The sequence below is a fragment of the Plectropomus leopardus genome, chromosome 16 (assembly GCF_008729295.1).
Source record: "Plectropomus leopardus isolate mb chromosome 16, YSFRI_Pleo_2.0, whole genome shotgun sequence".
In the NCBI taxonomy this organism is placed as follows: domain Eukaryota; kingdom Metazoa; phylum Chordata; class Actinopteri; order Perciformes; family Serranidae; genus Plectropomus; species Plectropomus leopardus.
The window spans coordinates 13,727,780-13,749,327 of record NC_056478.1 but is presented as its reverse complement, the minus strand read 5'-3'; the positions used below and the strand labels follow the sequence as shown (position 1 = coordinate 13,749,327).

General features: G+C 39.6%; 1 protein-coding gene across 5 annotated transcripts in view; it reads left to right on the top strand.

Moving 5' to 3' along the window:
* Positions 1-21,122, top strand: part of utrn (utrophin) — a 239,026-nt gene extending 217,904 nt beyond the window's left edge. For 4 of the 5 annotated variants that reach the window (XM_042503021.1, XM_042503022.1, XM_042503020.1 and 1 more), the window contains 6 exons: positions 7,164-7,325; positions 9,420-9,657; positions 15,157-15,232; positions 15,612-15,695; positions 17,556-17,581; positions 19,729-21,122. In XM_042503021.1, coding sequence (XP_042358955.1) covers positions 7,164-7,325; positions 9,420-9,657; positions 15,157-15,232; positions 15,612-15,695; positions 17,556-17,581; positions 19,729-19,737 — 595 coding nt within the window. In that variant the 3' untranslated portion in view covers positions 19,738-21,122. The remainder of the gene's footprint in view (positions 1-7,163; positions 7,326-9,419; positions 9,658-15,156; positions 15,233-15,611; positions 15,696-17,555; positions 17,582-19,728) is intronic. The other variant, XM_042503024.1, reaches the window with a different exon arrangement.
* Positions 21,123-21,548: the final 426 nt, after the last annotated feature.

The following is a 21,548-nucleotide window of genomic DNA, read 5'->3' as shown; positions in this document are numbered from 1 at the left end:
ACAAAAGACTTGTCGACCTGTTTCCCTCTGTCTTTATCTCTCACCAATTCTCTCTGAGCTCAGTCGAGGCGGCTGATAGCTTGAGAGGAGCTGCTTGCTTTGTGATATGTTAGCTAGGCATGAAGCCCAGAGACTATTGTCGTCGGGTACAGACTGTAAGAGTCCCTGCAGCCACATCCCCGCTCACCCTCACCAAGCACCACACTTACAATCACAATGCATTGCAGCTAATAGCCTCTGCATCACCATTATTCACATATAATTCTTCTCCCACACTGATGCTCTTTCATCTCTTTTCTTCTATGCGTTCCCTCCTCTTCAACCGGCACCACACTGCCCGAGCCTCCCGTCTCTTCACCGTTTTCTCCTTGTATTCCGGAGCAGGTGTTTTGTGAGCCAGCGCTGCCTCCTGCAGTGTCCATTTCCACACATAATGATCCCTCTTCCTGCTGTCCTCTGGGCTCCTCCTGCCAGCCATAATGTCCTGCTGCAGCTTGTTGTTGCCAGGGACCTGCGTAATTGGTCACTCAGTCTGTTCAGGACCCCTGTCCCCCTAACACCAGCAGACATCAATGCCACCAATTTTCATGTTTCTCTACAGGATCTAAGCCTTTCTTCATCGTCTCTGTCTCTTGTGTCACAGCATTCCCATATTTCAAATAGAAATGTGTGTGTGTGTGTGCGTGTGCGTGTGCGTGTGCGTGTGCGTGTGCGCGTGCGTGTGTGTGTGTGTGTGTGTGTTTATTGCTGCATGTTGCAGCAGTGGCAGTGTGAAATTTGACATCCTGTCTCTGCCAGCTTTCTCTGTGTCATTCATCACTAACTCAGCAGTGTCAGCATGGCTAAAGCCTCCATGTTAGAGTGAAATTGATAAAAAATACTGCATATAGAGTCCTATTTGCGCCTGGCTAGGATTACCCAAGGACCTCTGGTGATTTGTATTAATACATACAGTAGATTTCAGTTGGTATGCACCCAGTTGAAGAAGCAGGCAGGAATACAACACGGAAGCTAAGCAATGTACTGCTGTGGATGGGGGTCAGCAAGATAACATATTTTAGTCACCTAAAAATATTCGCACCTAAAAAATCAGTATCAGTGAAAGTGTACACTACATTAAGAGTATTTTCACAGCTTTACCTTTCCTTCAGACGACCCGTTCTTACAGGGAAGCAGTTAATGGCTGCAGTTACCCATCTCTGCTCTCATCAAAGTCACCAGACTCTAGATTAATTTTAGCAGGCTGAACACAGGGGCTGTCTGTAAGTTAAAGTTGTGAAAATACTTTCAATATAGTGTACACTTGAACTAATATTGATTTTTTTAGGTGGCTAAAATTTGGTTTTGTAGCTGACCCTCATCCACAGCAGACTGCTTAGCCTCCATGTTGGTTTCTAGCCTGCTGCTTCTCAAACTTTGAGCATGCAGTTTTTTGTATGTAATAAACTAATAAGAAATAGGTAATAAATTGTAAATAAACGCAAATGAACTCACAAAACACAGAGGTCCTGTAATAATAGTTCTGTATGAAGTGGATTTTGTTTCCACAGCACGTTTATATCTGGTTCTTTTCCAGTCAAGAATTACAGAGACCGTGTTGGAAATTGTCAATTTAAATTTTGACAGCATTTTGGGTGTAGGTAGGTCATGTCGCTACACAGCTTGGAGACCTATTCACAAAAAAGAGCAAATCTGTCAGATGAGCAAAAGATGATGAGATGGATGACGTGTCTAAGTGTGGAAGAATTGGTTCTCTTGTATTAATCCACATTTAAAAGAAAAAAGGTTAACTCTGTACATCTCTGCTAGTGGTGCTGTGTAGTGTTTCTTAGTTGTCTAGAGTGGAGTTGCAGATGATTGTGTGCATCATATCCTGTGGATAATGTTGGTAAATTCGAGTAAAATAAAGACTTCACTTATCCTGCTTGAATGCACCTCACCAAACATAGCATTGGGGGGTTAATTCTTAATCACATGAGGTCTTCTGGTAATACTAGTCCCGTGTGAATAGGGCTTATGTGTGCTTGCATATGATAAAAGCTCTGTAAGAGTTTTCCGAAATACTAGAAAAGTTAGATTAGTGTTAAAAAAAGAAAAGTAAGACAAAGAATGTTTGGAAGAAACTGTACAAAGAAAAAAAGGCTTAGCAGAGCTACTGGTTACATGAGATAAAAGGCAATGGAACAAACATTTCTTTAATTGAGAATATTTTAATTCCCTGTTTAAAAAGTTTAATTTATGTCTCTTTTATCATTTGTGCCATTCATTTTAGCAAAATTTATGAAAAGGTTCAACTTGACACAAATCCCGTTCTTAAAGAAAAAAACCCTCAAAAATTGTGCCTCAAATCACACAAGGAGCTTCGGCTGGTTAATGATAAAACCCTTTTTCTCGTCAGCGCACATGGAAGGCTCCTGGTTTGGCAGATTTTTCCTTTTATGTGAAAAGAGGTGAAAGCCTCTTTCTGTGTACCTTTCATTAGCTATACACTCGCAGCAATCCTTGGTCACGAAATAGTATAATTACCGTCAACTCTGGGAGAGAAAATGCTTCCTATTCGTAACATCTCATATTATACATGCAGCGATAATACCATTCTGAATATTTTCTGAACACTCATTGATTGTCTCCTATGGTGAAACTCAAGGGTGTCTTATGTAAAACCTGAGACGTTTCAGTTGCCAGCTTGCTCTCCAGAGCGTATTTGATTAACTCACTCATTATAGCCGGGGATTATGCACTCAGTTATGGTCTGGCCCTGATAAGAGTGTGTGAACCAAGTTTATAGGAAGTCACCACTTATTTTAAAAGGTGCCAAGAGTTCCTGCCTGGATGTCACCGATTGAGGTGTGGCTTAAAGTACAGCACAGTTTCCAGCTCATAGAGGTCAATGCAGTATTCTGTCTTTGAAAGAGAGGACTTTACTACACATAAAGCAAATGAGGAACAGCTCCTTGGTCATTTCTATAAGGAAGTTGCACCTAGCTGAACTAAATTGCCCATCATTACCTCACAATTATCTGAAAGCTTTAACTCGTTACTTTATAAATTAAGATATTTGCATGAGTTGCATGATTAGAAGAGCTTAAAAAATACGATGTTTTGTTATTGATAAAATCATTGAACAGTTGATATAAGCACAGCTGCAACAATTACAGTCAGTTGACTCACAGAAAATGAATTGCCAACTATTTTGATAAAAAAAAGTCTTTTCTTAAAATAACGGTTGTTTTTTCAATTTTTTATGGTATCAAGTTATTTGGATCATTTTTTCTTTGGGAGTTTGGGATGTTTTTTTCTCAAAATTTTAAACTAATTTTGAGTTTTGGGGTATTTTTTCTGATTTAAAAAATATGTGTTGAGTTGAGTGTTTTTTAGTGTTTTTTCCAAAAATTCTGATTTTGAGTGTATTTTTAAAATAAATTATCTGCAGTGGGTACTTTTACTTTTAATACTATGAGTACATATCCTATTATCCTGATTACACTAACTTAGTTTTACTTAAGTAAAATTTTCAATGCAGGACTTTTACTTTTAATGGAGTATTTTCACAGGGTAGTATAAGTACTTTTTACTTTAGTAAAGGATCTGGTAAGACTACCATTGGGACTCATTTACTATTATGTGCATATAGTAAATGTATGTAAAAGTATGCAAGCAAAATAAATGTTGGACTTATGATACGTGTACTAGCCAGTTGTGTTCTTATCGCCAAGCTTATGTTAGTGAATCAGGATCATTCGAAACTGACAGGCGTGCGCCCGCTATTTGAACCCAGCATACTGCCACGCCCCCATTCCTCTGTATAATGAAATCCGTTTGTGTTTTTTTTCAGTGCTTTTTTTAATTTTATTTTTATTTAACCTTTATTTAACCAGGAATATACCCATTGAGATTCAGAATCTCTTTTCCAAGGGTGCCCTGGTCAAGATAGCAGCACACAGAATTTCACATAAAAGAACAAGTAGAGTAAAAACACAACAGCAAAATTTAAAACAAACAGCATAAAAAATTCAAACACAAGCAGCAGGCAGTAAACTTTAAACAAACAGCCAATTAGCAACGTTCGGAAACCGAACATGAGCATTTAGTGTCTAAAAGGTTCTTAATCCTGTTTTTAAAATTCCCATTTAAGGTTGTTCTGCAGCTGACACCAAGATGACGGGGAAAAAACACTAAAAGCACTTTCATAAAGGACAGTATGGGCTCAAGGACTGACGTACAAACTTGTCCGTGTGACCGAAGGTTGCGACAACTGACAGTTTTAGGAGTCAGTAGAGAACATAAATAAGAAGGCAGTTCCTGTAAAATGGCCTTTTCAGTGTGTGTAAAATGCATCCATTGTGCAAAATAAGAAAAAAACTTCCACTTTGGGTTGATGTTTTATACATGTTTACTATGTCAATATTAAAAGTATTGCTTTGTGATATCAGCAGAAATCAGCATGTTGGCCCATTTGAAAGCAAATTTGTGTCGCTACCAATGACATGCTGATATTATCATCCATCCCCAGAACGTAGTGCTGAATCCTGGATTTGTGTGTACGCGCTGTTTGTCAGTGAGGCTCTAAGTTAATTACTGTAATCTGGGACTACGCATGTTAATTTAGCAAAATTGTTGGTTTGCTTATTGTCTGCATTCATGTGTGTCTTTCACCTTTGGATTTCGTTGTAGCCACGTGACCCTGTTCCCATATAACAGCAGTTACTAATAAGTAAAATGATGTCATAACCAATAGAAACAATGGCCAAAGCTGCAAAAATAAAAACCGAGTTAAAATAAAAGGGATTTAAAAAAAAATCTAAATATTATTATAAATAGCAGCAGACCTTTTGTCTGTAATATTTTGGCTCTTATAGTCCAGATATATATTCTTTTTAACGTTACATAACCTCAGGATGTTAACGTGACAGAATGACAGCCTCAGCACTGCTGGATATTTGGAAAAGCTGAATCCGTGAATAAAAATGCCAAAAGTCAGCAGTGGATAGAAAGCCACACGTGGAGTCACCCTGCCACTAAACTTTTTCAGCCAAACTTTATTTTGAGCTGTCAAACTGGCTCTGGAAATTACAGTCACTCTAGCAATGGAAAGGACTTTTAAATAACAGTCTGTCATCTTTTCTTTCTTTCGTTTTTTTTTTTTTTTTTTGCGTGTGTGGTTGTCAGGTTTTAGTCTTCAAGGCTCAGGTTGTGTTTCAGGATGAAGGTGACAGCTGGGCTTTGGCAAGACCTGCCATCCCTTTTCAGATCACTGAGATAGAGCATATAGGGATCAACACACACACACACACACACACATACACACACACAGACGCACAACAGCAGACACTAGCAGCCATTTCTCCTTCTCTCCCTCCATATCTTTCCATCTGTCTGCCAGGCTCCCTCTCTTCTCTGCTCCCTCCATCTCCTCACGGCCCTCCCTTATTCCAGTTATCAGATAGTGGAGACTGACACATCTGTGTTCCACCAGGGATTGTGGAGCTTACAGCGCAGCAGACGTACAATAGCTGATGATCGTATATATCATGGCAACCACTGCAATCTGTGTTTAGATTAGGTTCTTTGAAAGCTGTCGTTTCTATTTGTATTTACTGTAAGCCAGCTTTTTTTCCTCACTCGGTCATTTCTTACCACCCAGTGCTGTCTGATGTCATTTGACCTTTACCTGTGAAAGCAACAGTGTTGTGGCATCAGCTCAGTATCTTTAATGCAACATATTTGGTCAAAATGGACTGAAAGGGTACATTGAGTATTTATTCAATTTGGCCCCTATTTTTGTGTTTAAGTAACTAATGGGAAGAGCCACTTTTGAAATTGGTCCAGTATTAAGAGAAACAGGCTGCACTGTAACCATGCAGGTCATGTTTACACTGTCACTTTACATCCATTAAAAGTGCTTGTTTTTACCACTGACATGTTCAGATTATTATTCTGACATTATGGAAAGGATCCCCACAGAGAACCCAAACCTTTTTGTTCAAGAACAACATTTCTTTTTTTATTTAACTAGAAACTGCGCCAAAATTACTATCAAGAAACCCACCAGACAACAACAATCACCAACTCTGGTTTGGTGGAAATAAACCTTTGATTTTCCCAGTAAGATGTGAGAATATGCTGGTTCTATAAACGCTAAAATCACAGTTTATTTAAATGGAGTCCGGTGGGTTTTACAGTAGTGATTTAAGGGTTGTTTCCAGTTGTGCAAAAATGATCTCACTCTTATGTGATAAAGTCTATGTCTGTGTGGATCCTTCTCTTTATGTTGTTGGACACTTAGAATAATAATCTGCGCTTTTCAGTGGCAAAAAAAGGTACTTATTACTTATTACTGCCTTTTCGCTCAATACTGGCCTAATTTCAAAAATTGTTGTCCGCATAAGTCACAAAGGCACAAAACCCTGGGAAAACAGGGATCAGGTCAAAAAATAACAAACTTATTCTTTCAGACTGGAATCTGAATTTTCAGAATTTATTTTACCATATAAAATTGGTCCAGACATTCAGACAACTACACAGCTAAATTTTACCTTAAAATTTAAATAAAATGCTTCAACATAATCTTTCAAAACAGATATATCATCAGGTTGCACACATATATTCTCTTATTTGTAGTACACAGACAAAAAAAAAAAAAACAGAGACAAATTTAATCTTTCTAATTATGGACTGTAAATAAGAAGACTGAAAGTCTGTTTTGTTAAAAAGAGATTAAAGTGGAGATATAACAGATTTTTGTAGACGCTGTTTCCCAGTATCTGCATTTTTCACTGTGGGTCTTGCATAGTTTCTTACATAACTTAATTAGCCTAAAGGTTTTAGATGAAGCATTGCAAACATTCTTTCTGTTATGCAGTTTGTCGGCCATTCTGAAAACTTTAAATTGTTTTTCTCAGTTTCGCTGTTCCTGTAGTTGCTGCTCTCTGTAGAGCTTTACTGTTATATGGTAATTTTCAAGTATCCATTCCAAGTTTCAACATAATGATTTGCTGTAAGTAATTTACCATAATTCTTTTAAACTGCAAAACATTTTATCAGTCTCTCATAGTTCACGTGGTGTCCCTCCTCAGCTGAACAGAAGGTGAATTGAGCTGGCTAACGGGGACAAGATGTCTCAGCTCCTCACTCAACACATAACTCTGCACTCACTTCCACAGGGACGACGAGCATGCCCTGATCCTGCAGTACTGTCAGACGCTGGGAGGGGAGGGCTCCCCCTGCAGTCAACCCCAGAGTCCTGCTCAGATCCTGCAGGCCGTGGAGAGGGAGGAACGAGGCGAGCTGGAGCGGATCATAGCCCGTCTGGAGGAGGAACAGAGGTAAGGCGTTGGAAATGAGAATTTAGTGTGCAGAGAGGTTTGTTAAGTACCAAAACATTGGAAAATATCACTTCTGTTTGGACAGCCTCCTCAAAATTAGCCGTTCAATAAGAAGATCAATAAGAGTTATTATCAAAAGTTTGAAGTGACTATTTCATGGAAGATGAATTTTCCAAAAAAAATCAGTGTTTATCGTTCTCTTTTCTTTGTCGCTCTGATGTTTGCTCACAGCCTCGTGGTGTCATTTGAGTCCATGTGCTCATTGTCACACTCCAGTACCCAATACATAAACATCCACACACTTCCAGTAACCCCCAATGTGTCTCGCACGCCAACTCCTTCCCCGGTTTGATTAGTAAATGGAGATGGCATCGAGACAGAGTCAATCTACGATCCATTGTTGTAGTGGCGCTTTTGCACAGCCAGTGGCTCGACTGGAGTGATTTAACACTGATTACACACACACACACACACACACACACACACACACACACACACACACACACACACACACACACACACACACACACACACACACACACACACACACATATACACAGGCACTCCAGGAGAGCAAGGAGGACAGAGCAAAGCTTTACTGCCAGGCTCATAAATGCCAACTTAAGTAAAGCACAGTAGCTTATGGTTCTGCACTGAGAGAGAAAGGGGGTGATGAGGGGGTGAAGCAAGAGATTTGGTGGGGGGTCCTTTATGTTTTTCTATCCACTTCAAACAGGATTTCTATGAGAAAGCAGAGGTAAACACGACTGTGGTGTTTTTGTTTGGCCCCCCACTGCGGGAGTTCAGGAAGGAGCTTTTTAATGTTCTGTTTGAGAGTCTTTCAGTGATGATAATAATAATATTTAACCACATTTGGTAGTTTATTATTTAATCATAGGAAGTATCACACAAGAGAGAAGCCTTGCAGAGCTCACAGTTCAGCATAACAAAAAGTAGATATTTATAAATCATGACAAAGATATGTAATAATGTCATTAAAGCTGGGCTCTGCAGAACATAAGTCCTCTGATCTATTTATGCAAAACTCCCAGGAATACAACACTGTCAAGTTAATGGTTACACATGACTACAAGTCTAAGTATTAAAAAGCCATGTAAAATATTAAAAACATTTAAGAACAACATTGAATGTGACAATAAAAACAAGAAAATGATATAAATTTAAGGCTGGGCAAATATTTATATATCTTGATATGAGACAAGAAATCGTCTTAGATTTTGGATATCGTGACATCATAACTGTTGGGTTCTCCTGTTTTTAAAGGCTACATTACAGTGAAGTGATGTAACTCTCTCAAACTACCAGACTGTTCAACCTGTTCTATTGTTTGCCTTTATCCACTCAGTCATGGTATCCACATCACTGATTATTTATAAAAATCTCACTCATTGTGTAAATATTTTGTCAAGGCACAAATAGTAAACTGTACTAATCAACCAAATCAAATTAAAATCTATCAAATATAACAATATTGTCAAAATATAGATATTGAGATTTTTGGCCCAAAATATCACGCTATTTGATTTTCTCCATATTTCCCAGCCTTTAATAAGATATGGTCATGCACTTATGTACTTATATAAAGAATATTCATAGACATTAGGTTACAGAATTATTATAATTTTTAAAGCACTTTCCCTGAGTAATTTCCTTGTTTGTTTGTTTTTTAACTTTCCTTTTTGCTTTAAAAAAAATAACTTAAATAATAGATATTAAATATTTATATTTATTTATGTATTATTCTTTCATTTTTGCTTATTTTCAGGTAATATTTTTATACTTTTTCCAAATTACTTTCCATGTTTTTTGAAAGAAATTTTGTTCAGGTTCCCAAGGGGTAATATGTGAAATATTAAAGAGCTTACAGGGCCCATTTTTCTATGTTATTTGACAATCTAAGCACATGTTGCTGATAGTACTTACTCATTTTCACTTAAGTGAAATGTTAATTGCAGGACTTTTACTTGTAATGGAATGTTTTTGCATTGTGGTATTGCCACTTATGTAAATAATCTGAATACTCCTTTAACTTCTTGACAGACAGATCTTTTGTCTCCAACCTTTCTTTCCCAGGAGCCTGCAGAGGGAGTATGAGCAGCTAAAGGAGCAGCATGGCCAGCGAGGGGCCCCTGCTGGAAGCTCCTGGGAGTCAGAGGGCTCTTTTTCTCATCCTGATGAGGCCGATCTGCTAGCTGAAGCCAAGCTGCTACGACAACACAAAGGCCGGCTGGAGGCCCGCATGCACATTCTGGAGGAACACAACAAACAGCTGGAGTCTCAGCTCCACCGCCTCCGACAGTTACTGCACCAGGTGACAGAACGCTTCCGCCAATTTATTGGGCAGCTTTATCCCGAGAAGCCACAGGTTACGGCTGAGAGGAGACAGAGATAGATATTCATAGACTCATACATTACAAAAATAGTCCCCATAAAAAAGGGAATCTGGGTTGTTTCTTGTTGTTTGGGAGTTTTTCCTGACAACACTAAAGAGGACTTGTTTGAAATGGATTCAAACTGCAGCTGTGAAGAGGCCATTTGCAGAAAGAATGGCTGTTGTTTTGGTGCTTAGCAGACAGAAAACAACATCGATGTTGTAAGTTGTCTACTAATGGAGAAGGACTTGAAACCTGAAGTATCTTAATCACAATTACCTGATATAGTTAGATGCATTTCAGCTTTAAAAAGTTCGGCACGTGAGCTTTAAAAGCAACATGAGGCATTTTTCCCAATACACAGGAATACAGATTTGTGTTTGTAGCAGAGTTTGCATTAGTCTTGAGTAAATCAAATCATTTCTTCTAGAAGAATTGTGAATTTTAAAGCATTTAAGTTGCAAAACGTTGTCCTTTTTTAGTTCATTAGTTTTGTTGTTGGGGAGCAGCAGGGCAGCAATCACTGCTCACACACACCAGCTGGCAGGGCTGTTTCAGTGCAACTCGTAAAATACAAAATCTCATTTAAAAAATGCAATGCTGACACAAAATGCCTCCAATAAATTAAAGGACTCTTAAAGTCATTCACAATCATCAACATAAATACATACTTTTGTACCTATTAACCCCCACATAGACATCCACACGTGTGTACGTAACATGCTAACCCATTCAGTTTTGTTTTTAGTTTGTTGTGCGTTTGAATAACAAAAGCTGTTAGTCAACGCTCAGATTAGATCCTAATCACGTCATTACCATTCCATCCAGCACTCCAGCATCCGTCTCCAGCCTCTCTATCAATAACTTCCAGATTTGTTTATGCCAGGCCTAATTGCTCACTGAGGTTGGATTGTTTTGTGCCAAGTGAGAAATGCACAACCCTCAAGCCAAACAAACAGCAATCCCGACAAATCAGACTGAGCAAACACAGGAGCAGGTATTGGCTCTCTGGTAGCGGTGGCAGCACAATAATAACTCACAACAAATATGGCCCAAGGAAGGCAGCTGATGTGACTCGGCAGATTTTTAATGGAAGAAGATTAACACTTTGACAGAAAAAGTGGGTTTTGTGCAGCCATCCCTCACTGTATTCAACGTTTTCCTCCATTTTTAGACAGGAGATTTAGAAATACTCCTTTATATGTAAAAAAAAAAAAAAAAAGAATCATGAAAAGTGAAAGAACTCATTAAGCAGCAGGATTGCCCCTGTCAGTATTATATAATCTTGTATTATATGCTTGGATGATTACTGACATATTAACATTTAAAGGAGCTGTATGTGACATTCGTTCTCACCTGCTGGGAATACCCCGTTTGTTTAGGCGAGGGATGACACCTGGCTGTAACGTGCATTTGGTCGCACACAACTGAGTCTTTTGTAGTTCCTTGAATTTGTCTGACAATTTCATCTTCAGCCCTTACCGACAAAAGTTCTTAAATCTTGTCTCTCCAGTTCTACTTTTTTGTTGCCGTCTTTGTGTAAATGACCCTTCCTCCTCATCCGTGAATGTTTGTTTTCCTCTGGTTTTACGTGAGCTGCATGATAGAAACTTTATTAACTCTCCCACTTACTCGCAGTCAATTCTGACCTGCTCTATTCACACATGGGTTCATTTGCACAGATTTTTTACCAGGAAGCAGCAGGGTAAAGTCTGTTTAACGTCTGATCAAAATAATTCAGACATTTGCATTCTCACATACAGCTCCTCCAGGTAATGTCCCAACAATTTCAGGTCTCCAGTGCAGCTGTGAAACAGGCTAGAGCTAATCGTGTTAACCTGGAACGAGCCTTCACAATGACGCTGTCCTGATATCAGTGATAACTGCTGTATGAGTGCAGTGCAGAGTGGCAGACATGCACATGCGCTCGGACCGTCAACTACATCAAACTACAGACACATGTGACTTCATTCTCTGATCAGGACACCGTTACTCCGATCCATACCTGCATTTCATAGTTTTATAGCTGGTCGATGTTAAACTGATTTAACTGCTCCAAATATTGTTGAGTAGATTTATTTGTAAGAATTGTATCATAATTTATATAAATCATAGGTTCTTCATCTGAAAAGTAACCTGTAGCTATAACTTTCAAAAATATGTAGTGGAGAAAAAAACTTTAGGTGCTGCTAACTACTTTGGCCGATGTGAAGACGCAGATGGCTCTGTCTAGTGCCGGTGTTTGGTTTATATGTTCTGGGAAAACATGGCGGTGCAACATAGCCATCTCCATAGCCGACCTGCTTCCTATGCAGATATGCAAAGCTCATTCCAAGGTATCAAAAATGCAATGATTCTTATTTTAAGGTTATTATAAACTAAAGAAAACAACTTTTTATTACATTCCATTTCTGCCAAAATATCTCCCTAAATCCCACATACTGGACCTTTGACACTTTACTGTATACACTCCATACTGACTAGCATGTGTGCATGCAGTGCAGTTAGTAAGAAATGTGTTAGTTTCTGTCTACAAGGCACTCTTTTCCTGCGAGCGGTGAGTTTAGCTTGAGCATTTTTCTGCACTCATGTCATTACCTTATGTGTGTTCATCTTATTCGTGATGAGAAGGGATTCTGATGCTGATTCCGAAAGACCAAACACGCAAACACTGATCACTCACACAGCTACCTGCATACAAACGCCCCCACGCTAAATAAGAGCTTCTGTTTTCTGACATTTAAGTCCCTGGGGTCCTGATGATATGTCAACATGTCTTTCCATCAAACGCAGCATTACTGCCACACTGCAGAATAATAAACCCAGCCAGCCCGATGGCACGCACTAAATTCTCACTCCTGAAGGCTGACCAAAGCCCTGACCCTAGCTATTCTAAGACAAGCCTCGAGACAGTGGCTGTGCTCTGGAGACGCTTCCAACATGTTAGCCTTTACTAGCGCCAGGGGCATCAGGAGATGAAGGAGAATAAGAGGAAAAAGAAGGGTGACGAGGGAGGGGAGGGAGGCAAAATTGATTCGGTTTCTTGCAGTTGAAAAGCTGAAGGGAATGTGGGAGTCTGCCGTAAATGTCACCAGACATCAAGTGTTCGCTTGTGTGCAACAGAGCAACGGAGCGTGTTTTCACCAATTGATCAACTGTCCACAGGACTTCAGTTACACAATCCTAATCTGTAAGTGATCGATTGAGAAGCTGTTTTGTTATGGGTTTTATTTTTTTTGGCTTTTTACTTTCCTTGAGTTTTCTTTTTGTTGATTTGACAAATTGCTTTTATCAGACTTTTCTTATCAGCCATGACTTCATTTTATTCATATAGAATGAAAAAATGGGATTACATGTTACAACTTCATCTGTGAATCCTGTTAAAAGCCTAAACTCCGCCCTTTTTCTGAAAAGGTCTTTTCATTGGCTGTGTTTACATGCACACTAATATTCCACTATTATTCCAATATACGTCTTGTTAGTGTCTGTTCGTTTTTCTGAAGCAATAATGAAGAATTACATCATTTCAAACCTCCAAGGGTTCGACTTCAAAAATCCGAATTTTAGAAAATGCTTGATTTCTATTTTACTACACGTGTAGCTGCGACAGAGTGTAATGCGTTGTCTTCTTTAAACTGTTTCCTGTAGTGTAGCCAATCAGAGTGCTCGATCCAAAAAGATGACAAAGGCTTGATTGATTTTCTAGGTTTTTTTTTAAGAAAAGGTGTTTAAACAGAGCATCATACGGGATTTTCACAGCTGTTTGAGACACACAGCCTCCTGTCTGTTTATGGTCGGCTCTGTGCATCGTCATGGATATGTTGTACACAATCCTACTCGCCAACAGTTTGCAAGGCTGCAACCTGCATATGCATGTCCAAAAGAGAAGCCTTTATTTCTGGTCAGAAGCCAAAAACTTTTAAACATTTTAAAAAAACATAGATATTAACAGATTTTTGGATATGTGCAAATATTGTAGCACTGACCTTTTCAAGAAGGTGGTTGAATGAATGAAAGAGAGAGGCTGTGTTCATACAGTCAAACAAATCCAGCACTGGTAGGAAACTGTAAAAAAAAAAAAAAGGAAAATCTCATTTTGACCAAGCGGCAACCTCTGTGACTGAAAAATAAATGAATGACAACTTGACGCTGATCCCTAAAGCAAGTCAATCTCAATAAACTCCCTTTTTTAAATGCCCAAAGTACAGGAGAAATAAACATTTTATAGCCTGGAAGAAAAAACAGTTTTGATCTCTGGAGCTAATTTATGAAAACTGAAATTTTTTTTTATAACTCATCCATTTACATTTTCTGAAGGCCCAAAAATTTGCGTATTTAGGGCGGGGCCCCTTGAGTGACAAGCTAAGTGCGAGGCATCATCACAGTCTGGAATCAGATCAACCCCCCACTCCTCCGCAGCGCTAGCCTCTTACTTAAATGTGGTCACTTTTGACTCCAAAAAAATAAGATAACAATGGCCAAAATGCAGAACTTCACAATGGCAGTCCACAAACCCACGCCTGACCTAACAGTAGCTATGACAGTTCTTTTTACTGTCTATGATTTTGACACAAGGATGCAAAATGACTCTAGCCATTCAACCTCTCTATATTATGATATTATGATGTTATTAAACAACATTTTTGGGCGCGCTTAGCGAAGTATGCACGTCTGCATGCAAAGTGGAATAAGGTCCAAAACCAGACTATGTTGTGCATGTGTTCATTGATATTCAGGACATCTTGGAGCATGAGTTGTTTTTTTCCTTAGTCACAGCAGATAGCGGTATGAACCAAAAGAACGATGAGGCAATCTGTCATAGACAAGGCGCTGTCCAATATATAGTAAATATATACATTGCTGGATTATTGCAGGTCTTCCTCTGCAGCACCTGTGGCTGATGCATTAATGTCAGTCACATCCGCCTCAGAAAGGTAGAAAGACAAATACATGTCTTCTCCCTCAGAGAGGAAACTTTTGTATAATTGGTTTAGATGTAGACACTGTGTGTATAATGTATTATTGTGGATACAGGGATATCTGTTAGAAATTGTGGCTGGGTGCTGTGACTTTCATTTTAATCGTGCATGTTGGCAGTCTAGGAATTTCTACAGTTTCACTCATTTAAATAATTCTGTAACTAGCTAGAAAACTAAAAATCTAACTATTCAAATGTCTATTGAGGTCTTTGAATGTGATGCATGTTAAACTGAAGTCAAGACATTGGCAGAGACGTGTTTGTGAGAAATGTTTTTGTACACACAACAACAGCCTCATTGTGCCGCCCTCTGGTACTCCCTTGTCTCCGCCTGGCGCTGTGAAGCACGGCTAATTTTGAAGTTGTCAAGCGGATGCCAAGCGGAATAATTACGTTATAATAATAGAGTTTTCTTTTTTTCTTTCTTTCTTCCCTATGTGTGTCTGTATTTTTCTCTCAGCCGGAGATGGACTCAAGGGTAAATGGAGTGTCTTCTCCCATTGTGCAAGATCGAGGGCCACTTACTGAAAACTCAGGTGAGACACTCGAGCTCAAAAAGACTTGTACACGTCGACACAAACACTCACACAACCATTGATCTTGAAATATGAAGACCTGTCCTTGGAATTCAATCACCATGGCAGCATTTAGCAGGTACACTCAATGTTTTCTGACACACTGTTTCTCTGCAAACAGAAACGTGTTGCTCTCTGTGGTGTGGTACCGTATTAAAGTGACTGTGGTAACTGAAATTCAATTTGTGTGTGTGTGTGTGTGTGTGTGTGTGTGTGTGTGTGTGTGTGTGTGTGTGTGTGTGTGTGTGTGTGTGTGTGTGTGTGTGTGTGTGTGTGTGTGCGTTGTGTGTGTGTGTGTGTGTGTGTGTGTGTGTGTGTGCGTGCGTGCGTGCGTGTTCAGATGAGCTGCTGGACTCCCACCACAGCAGCTCTGACCTGGCAGATGTAATGGAGCAGATTAACAACTCCTTCCCTGCATGCAGTCGTAAGTTTCCTCCTCCTCTTCACTCCCACCGTGTCTCTCCAGCCTCTGAAGGCAGATTTGTGTTTCGCCACAAGGACGCTGGTCAGCAGAAAAATAGTGCATGTCACTCCATTTAACTCTTCATTCATCCCTCACAGGGGAAGTTCATGTGCAGCGTTCCAGATTTTTGAATTGGTCAAGTTTGTACCTTCCTTGTACAGTAATGCATTTAAAAAAAAAAAAATGTTTAAAAAAATTATTTAAAAAAAAAATTTAAAAATCACTATTTTTCTCAACCTCACAATTTCCTAAAATCCAAGATGACACCCTCAAATCATTTGTTTATTCTTCTAGCAGTGTAAAACCCAAAGATATTCAGTTTAATGTCGTACATGAAAAAGAGAAGCAGCAAATTCTAAAATTCAAAAATCTGGAGGTAGAGAATATTTTTGCTTGAAACATGACAAAGATGGTTGATTAGTTATTGAAATAGCTGCCAATTAACTTCCTGCCAATTGTTTGCTTAACGAGTTGAACATTGCAGCTCCCAAAAAGAGAGCTGTTTTAAGCTTCAATCTTCACTGCTTATATTTTATATCATTAAAACATTATCAAACTAGAGTCCGTAGATGTGTTTGTAATAACATGCAGTCACTACATGTGTGGATGTACAACTTGAAGATCTTAGTGTGTGCACATTTCATTCAAATCAGGCAGTAGGTCTTTTATGAGGCTCACCATGCCAAGAAAGCGTAGTAGTCACGCACATCCGGAAACTGTTTTGAGGTTGGACCAAAAAAAAAGATAGCAATAAACAAAATGAAGAAAGGTCTGCACACTGTAGCTCCCTTTAGTTCAATTTATTAGCACATCCACTAGTGACTTAAATTGCTCTTAAGGGAGCTACTAAGTGTGGACATTTCTTGATGTTGTTCACCATGTCAAGGCTGTTTGATGCAGAAACAATAAATGAAATAGAAACATGGAACTGAGGCAGTTGAGAAACGGTGGCACTTTTCTGATACAATCAACTTAATCTACAATTTTTACTAAACTCCTCCTCCACTTTCTAGTTGTCTCCTTGACGTCCTCTTGCTACTTTTGTTGATCCCTCCGTCTTCTCTGTCCTCTTTCACCTCCTCTCACTCTGCTGCTCTACATCTGACTTTTTTTATTCCTCATACTGTCATTCCGCTTTGTTTGTGTGTGTGTGTGTGTGCGAGCTGTCGGTTGTCACATATAAATGATAGCAGCAGGACCAGCTGTCATCTTATCTGTAGTCATGAATTCAAAACATCTTGTCCTATATTTCAATGAGGAGTGATAGATTGAGTTTGCTTTTTCAAAAAGTGTAATCACGATGTGTGCAGGTACACCTGCGTTGCCACTTTGAGGATTCGATAATGATTAAGTGCTTTCTCAGACACATAGATTTAAACACAGCCTTGAGGATTTTGTGGCGTTTTTTTTTTATTATCATTTAATTTTGGTATTTGATATGATCGGAGAAAACCTTAGACACTCATTACTCTTTATAGCAGAATTTGAAAGAATATCTACCTCCGAGAATGTTAATCAAATAGCAAAATAAATGTGTCGAATATCAAGTTAGAGCTCACTGACTTCAAATTGCATTCGAATTTTTAGAGTCAAAACTCCTATGAGGGCTTTAGTTAAAAATCCATTCTAATCTGGCAGACGCTGCGGCGTTATTAGCATTTGGTTCCTGCACAGCTCCGAGGCACCGGGACTGAAGAGCACATTGCTGAGTGTGTGCATGAATATGTGGGAGGCTGATAATTTAGTGTAGACTTATAAAAACACCGATGAACTGGGGAGTTCAAGCGTTAAACTACTCTGTTGTCTCTTTGTCTCCCACAGCCTCAAGCCTCTCCTCAAGACCACAGGTAAGACAAGGTCCCTCCACACTTGCAGATACACAACATCGTTAGAAATCACCTGTTTCTCAGCTTTATGGAAGCTACTTTTTGCCTCGTTGTGTGTGTTTACACGGGTCACTTTTTGAGTAATTGGCAAAGGTGGGAGAGCTCTGAGCAGAGCTGCATTTCAGAGGTAATAACAGCTGCTGCCACAAAGGTAGTCCCCTCCACGTAGCCTTCACTTGCCTCAGCCTTGCACATTTGAAGGCCTGTGAGAAATAGGCGGCTAATGGATCTCTCCCGAGCGCCATTAGCTGCTCCTCTCATTCCCCCAGTGTGAGGCCAAGGTGCATTTTGGGACAGAGGCATTGTGGAAGCCACTGACCTCTTCCCACTGTAATTTTTTACCCTGCTCTGGAGCTTCTTAGCTCACACCGTTCTTTCCTTTCTCTCTGTGTATTTTTAAACTGCTCTGCTTGTTTCCTCACACGCAGCTGATGCCAGTTAAAGTGCTGATTTGCTGTATGAATCAATTCGTGGCAGCTGTTGCAAAACATACAATTTACCTTTAATTTCTACTCTCCTCTTCGATGAGCACTTAAAAGGGATAGTTTTGATCCTTTGCAGAGGGGTTGTTTGAGATACGTATGTATAGTCAGTGTTATTATCTACCGTTTATAGCTGTCGGCACAACCCCAATTTAAAGAGGCAGGCAGGAGTACCAACACGGAGGATAGCAAATGTACCGCTGTGAAAGGGACAGCAACAAAATGTGTTAAAGCCACCATCAGTGTAGCCGCTCAAATACGTGGGGCACGGCCTCGACATGTCTCGTGTTACGCTGAGTCTGTCACTGCAGCGAGTGGATGCTACCAGCTTCACTGTGTGTGTGTTGAGTTTTGCCAAATGATAATACAGTTGGTTATGCAGCATCTGGAAGAGTTAAGGCTATCTTTTACCTGTTGGAGGGCCGCACATCTGTGTTCAGTTTAGCAGCTTCAGATGATTATAATGGTAGCCGTCTGCTGCTGGAATGCCATGGCTGGCGTGTCGTGCCTTTGTCACTTGTATTTTGGCAATGTATTTAAAATATTTTGAGCACTTGACTTGACATCGGTGTCAGGAAGCCCTTTCCAAACTGAAACTGAAGTTGTTGTATCACTCTCTACAAAGCCAGACTACAAAGCCAGACAAAACAGGGATTCAATATCACTGAACGCATGAGCTGCTAATTCACCGCTGTCTCGATCAATTATTTTGTTTGTGTTATTGTTTAACTTTGACTCTTCAAAGGTTTAGTTCAGATTAAAAAAAAAGTCACACAATAACACAAACAAACTAACTGATCGAAGCAGCAGTAGACCAGCAGCTCCTGTGTTCAGAAATGTAAAATGACTGCTTATGTCAATAGAGTCTGGTGGCTTTGTGGCTTTGACGAGAGCATAGATGAGGAGCTGAAAGGGATGCGTTTCTTAACTGGGGGGGCGGGGTGCCAACTGCCATTTACTGCATGTAATACATTGATTGTGGATAAATGCCTCATATAACCAGACTTGAAAAAAAAAATCTGAACTATCCCCTTTACTTCTGGCTTTCAGTATTTTACACCTCGACATTTAATCTAATGCAAGCTTATCATCACTCTCTATAATGCTTAAAATAGACACTTTGTATTCAGTAGAAATAAAGTGAACCAAACTTTGTCTCCTCAGTCTCCTTTTACTGGTATTAAGTTGAGTCATCCTTTCACTTCTTTTGTCATTGTCCTTGGCAAACACACTCTGTTGGTTTCCATGCAAAGGCATGGCTGAATAGGTTTGAGTGTCTAATTCCATTTCTGAGAAGACATCGGCGATGTTTTGTAAAATCTCCCTGCATCAACAACTCCCACCTCCTCCCTTTCCTCCACACCGAGCTCCTAATGGACTGTAACTGGCTTTAGGGACTTCAGTCCATTTACCAGCTTTCAAACCCAATTGCTTCGTTTGAACCTCCGTTATTCCCACACAGTGATGTCTTGATGAAGAGAAATGAGGCGGGTTGATCTGCTGTGCTGCAACAGTACCAGCTTTCAGTACTTGAACCTGGGTGCAAAAAATATCGCACCAGTGTTTTAAAAGGTATCATTGCTGTTGACACAACGATTTCACGTCTCTTTGTTCGTTATTTCTCAGGTGATGTGAGGACTGTCACCACAGAGGACGGCATTTGTTTGTGTGTGCACGTGTAAGTGTGTGCGCAGCAAGAAGACAGGACCATTCCCAAACAAACAATCCCCCCCGACCCGAAATCCCAAAGACGCACAGGACCAGACAACTTAACTACTTTTACCACCTTGTCTTGTACTATGCAAACTGTACATTTTATGAACTGTAGATTGTACCTGAACTTGGCTCAACATTTGTCAGTGATTTGATTTAGATATGCAGATGAGTATACGACACGGGGCTTTGTATAGTAAAATATGCTTTTTTTTATTTTATTTGTTTGTTTTTCAGAGGGCGGTTTGAGATTTGTGTTTTGTTCTTGTTAAGTTCTGCTCTCACTGGGAATCAAACTGTTACATTTATTTTGTCATTCCACTGCTTTGTACCCTCCGGTTGCAATTATTTGTCAATGGAAGTAGCCACAGGTTTCCATGTTTTGGAGCACGCACAGTTACTGAGTAATAACATCTAGTGGCTGAAAGGATTGTTTTGAAGACTGTAACTTCTCAAAGCGTGTGTTTTGTTTTTGAAGATCTATCTTGTAGCATGCTTGATGTCAAGTTCCCCTTTAAAGCGTTGATATGCCGGCAGACTTTGTGTCGACTGCGATTTGTTAATGTAAACTTTACCCCTTCTGTGCCTATACAGTTTGTCATTCCACGTGTGGAAGACAGAGATAAGAGTCGATGGATGAAAGTGGGATTCTGTACAAAAAGCAAGGTTTTGGATAATTAAGATTTAAATCTAAAGTTGTTCTGGGTTTGTAAGAGGCCTGCCGTCATCCTGTAGAATAGTTGTTTTTTTTTAAGATATATGTTGAGAAATCAGAGGAAAGCCATGATTGCCTTGCTACCTCAGACTCATAGACACAGTTTTGTTTTCGTGGTTTGTAAACTTGTTTAAAGCAATTGTGATCATTTACAGAACAAGAACAGCCTGGTTTAGCATTCGAAGCTTTAGCTTACTGTATTGGTGTACACTGCAACGAGGAGATACCAAGTTAAAAAAGAATTACTGTACCACGATGGGTCTGTGGCCTGCTGAAGCTAGCCGCCCGTTACGACGAGTATTACTTTATCTGTTGTTGGTTTTTCCACTGGCCTTCTAGCACTGGTCCCTCACTGCGTTGTGTTGTCGTGCTATATGCTATCCTGTAAAACTTGTGAGACTGAACAACACTACTATAACCTCCTCTGACTGTAGACTAATGATGATGTTGGTGATGATTTTAATGATTCAAATCATGATGAACCGTACCATGGCAGAACTGTGTCGCTTCTCCTGAGGTATGTAAAATAGATTGACCACACTACGTGTAATATGGCTACGTTTTATTCTAAATAAAATTTTTATAACAAGTACACATCCCCTCTGCTGCTACTTATTTACTATTCACTGTCTGTTAAAGGGATACGCTGCACATTTTCAACCAGCTTTGTATCACAACAATGTGGGTAGTGTGTGTGAATGAACTGTGTTAAACTTCCCAGAGCTCCCTGCTCATCCCTCAGCTCACATCCACCACAAAATACAGCTGATTTTTGCTCAAAATACAGATTGAACCACATTTTTGCACACCCGCCATCGCAGACAGTATTGAAGCATCTCTTTCTCATTTTGTCAAAATCAGACCAAAATCAGATCAAACTGTAAAATTAGGCAGTGCTCATCAAATATAAACCAATATTCTGTTACTGCACTACACATGGAAAGAGGGCAATAAGCAACTTAATAAGGAATGATCCAAAAATAAGCAATAAAAAGTTACAAGAAAATGACGTGAAAAA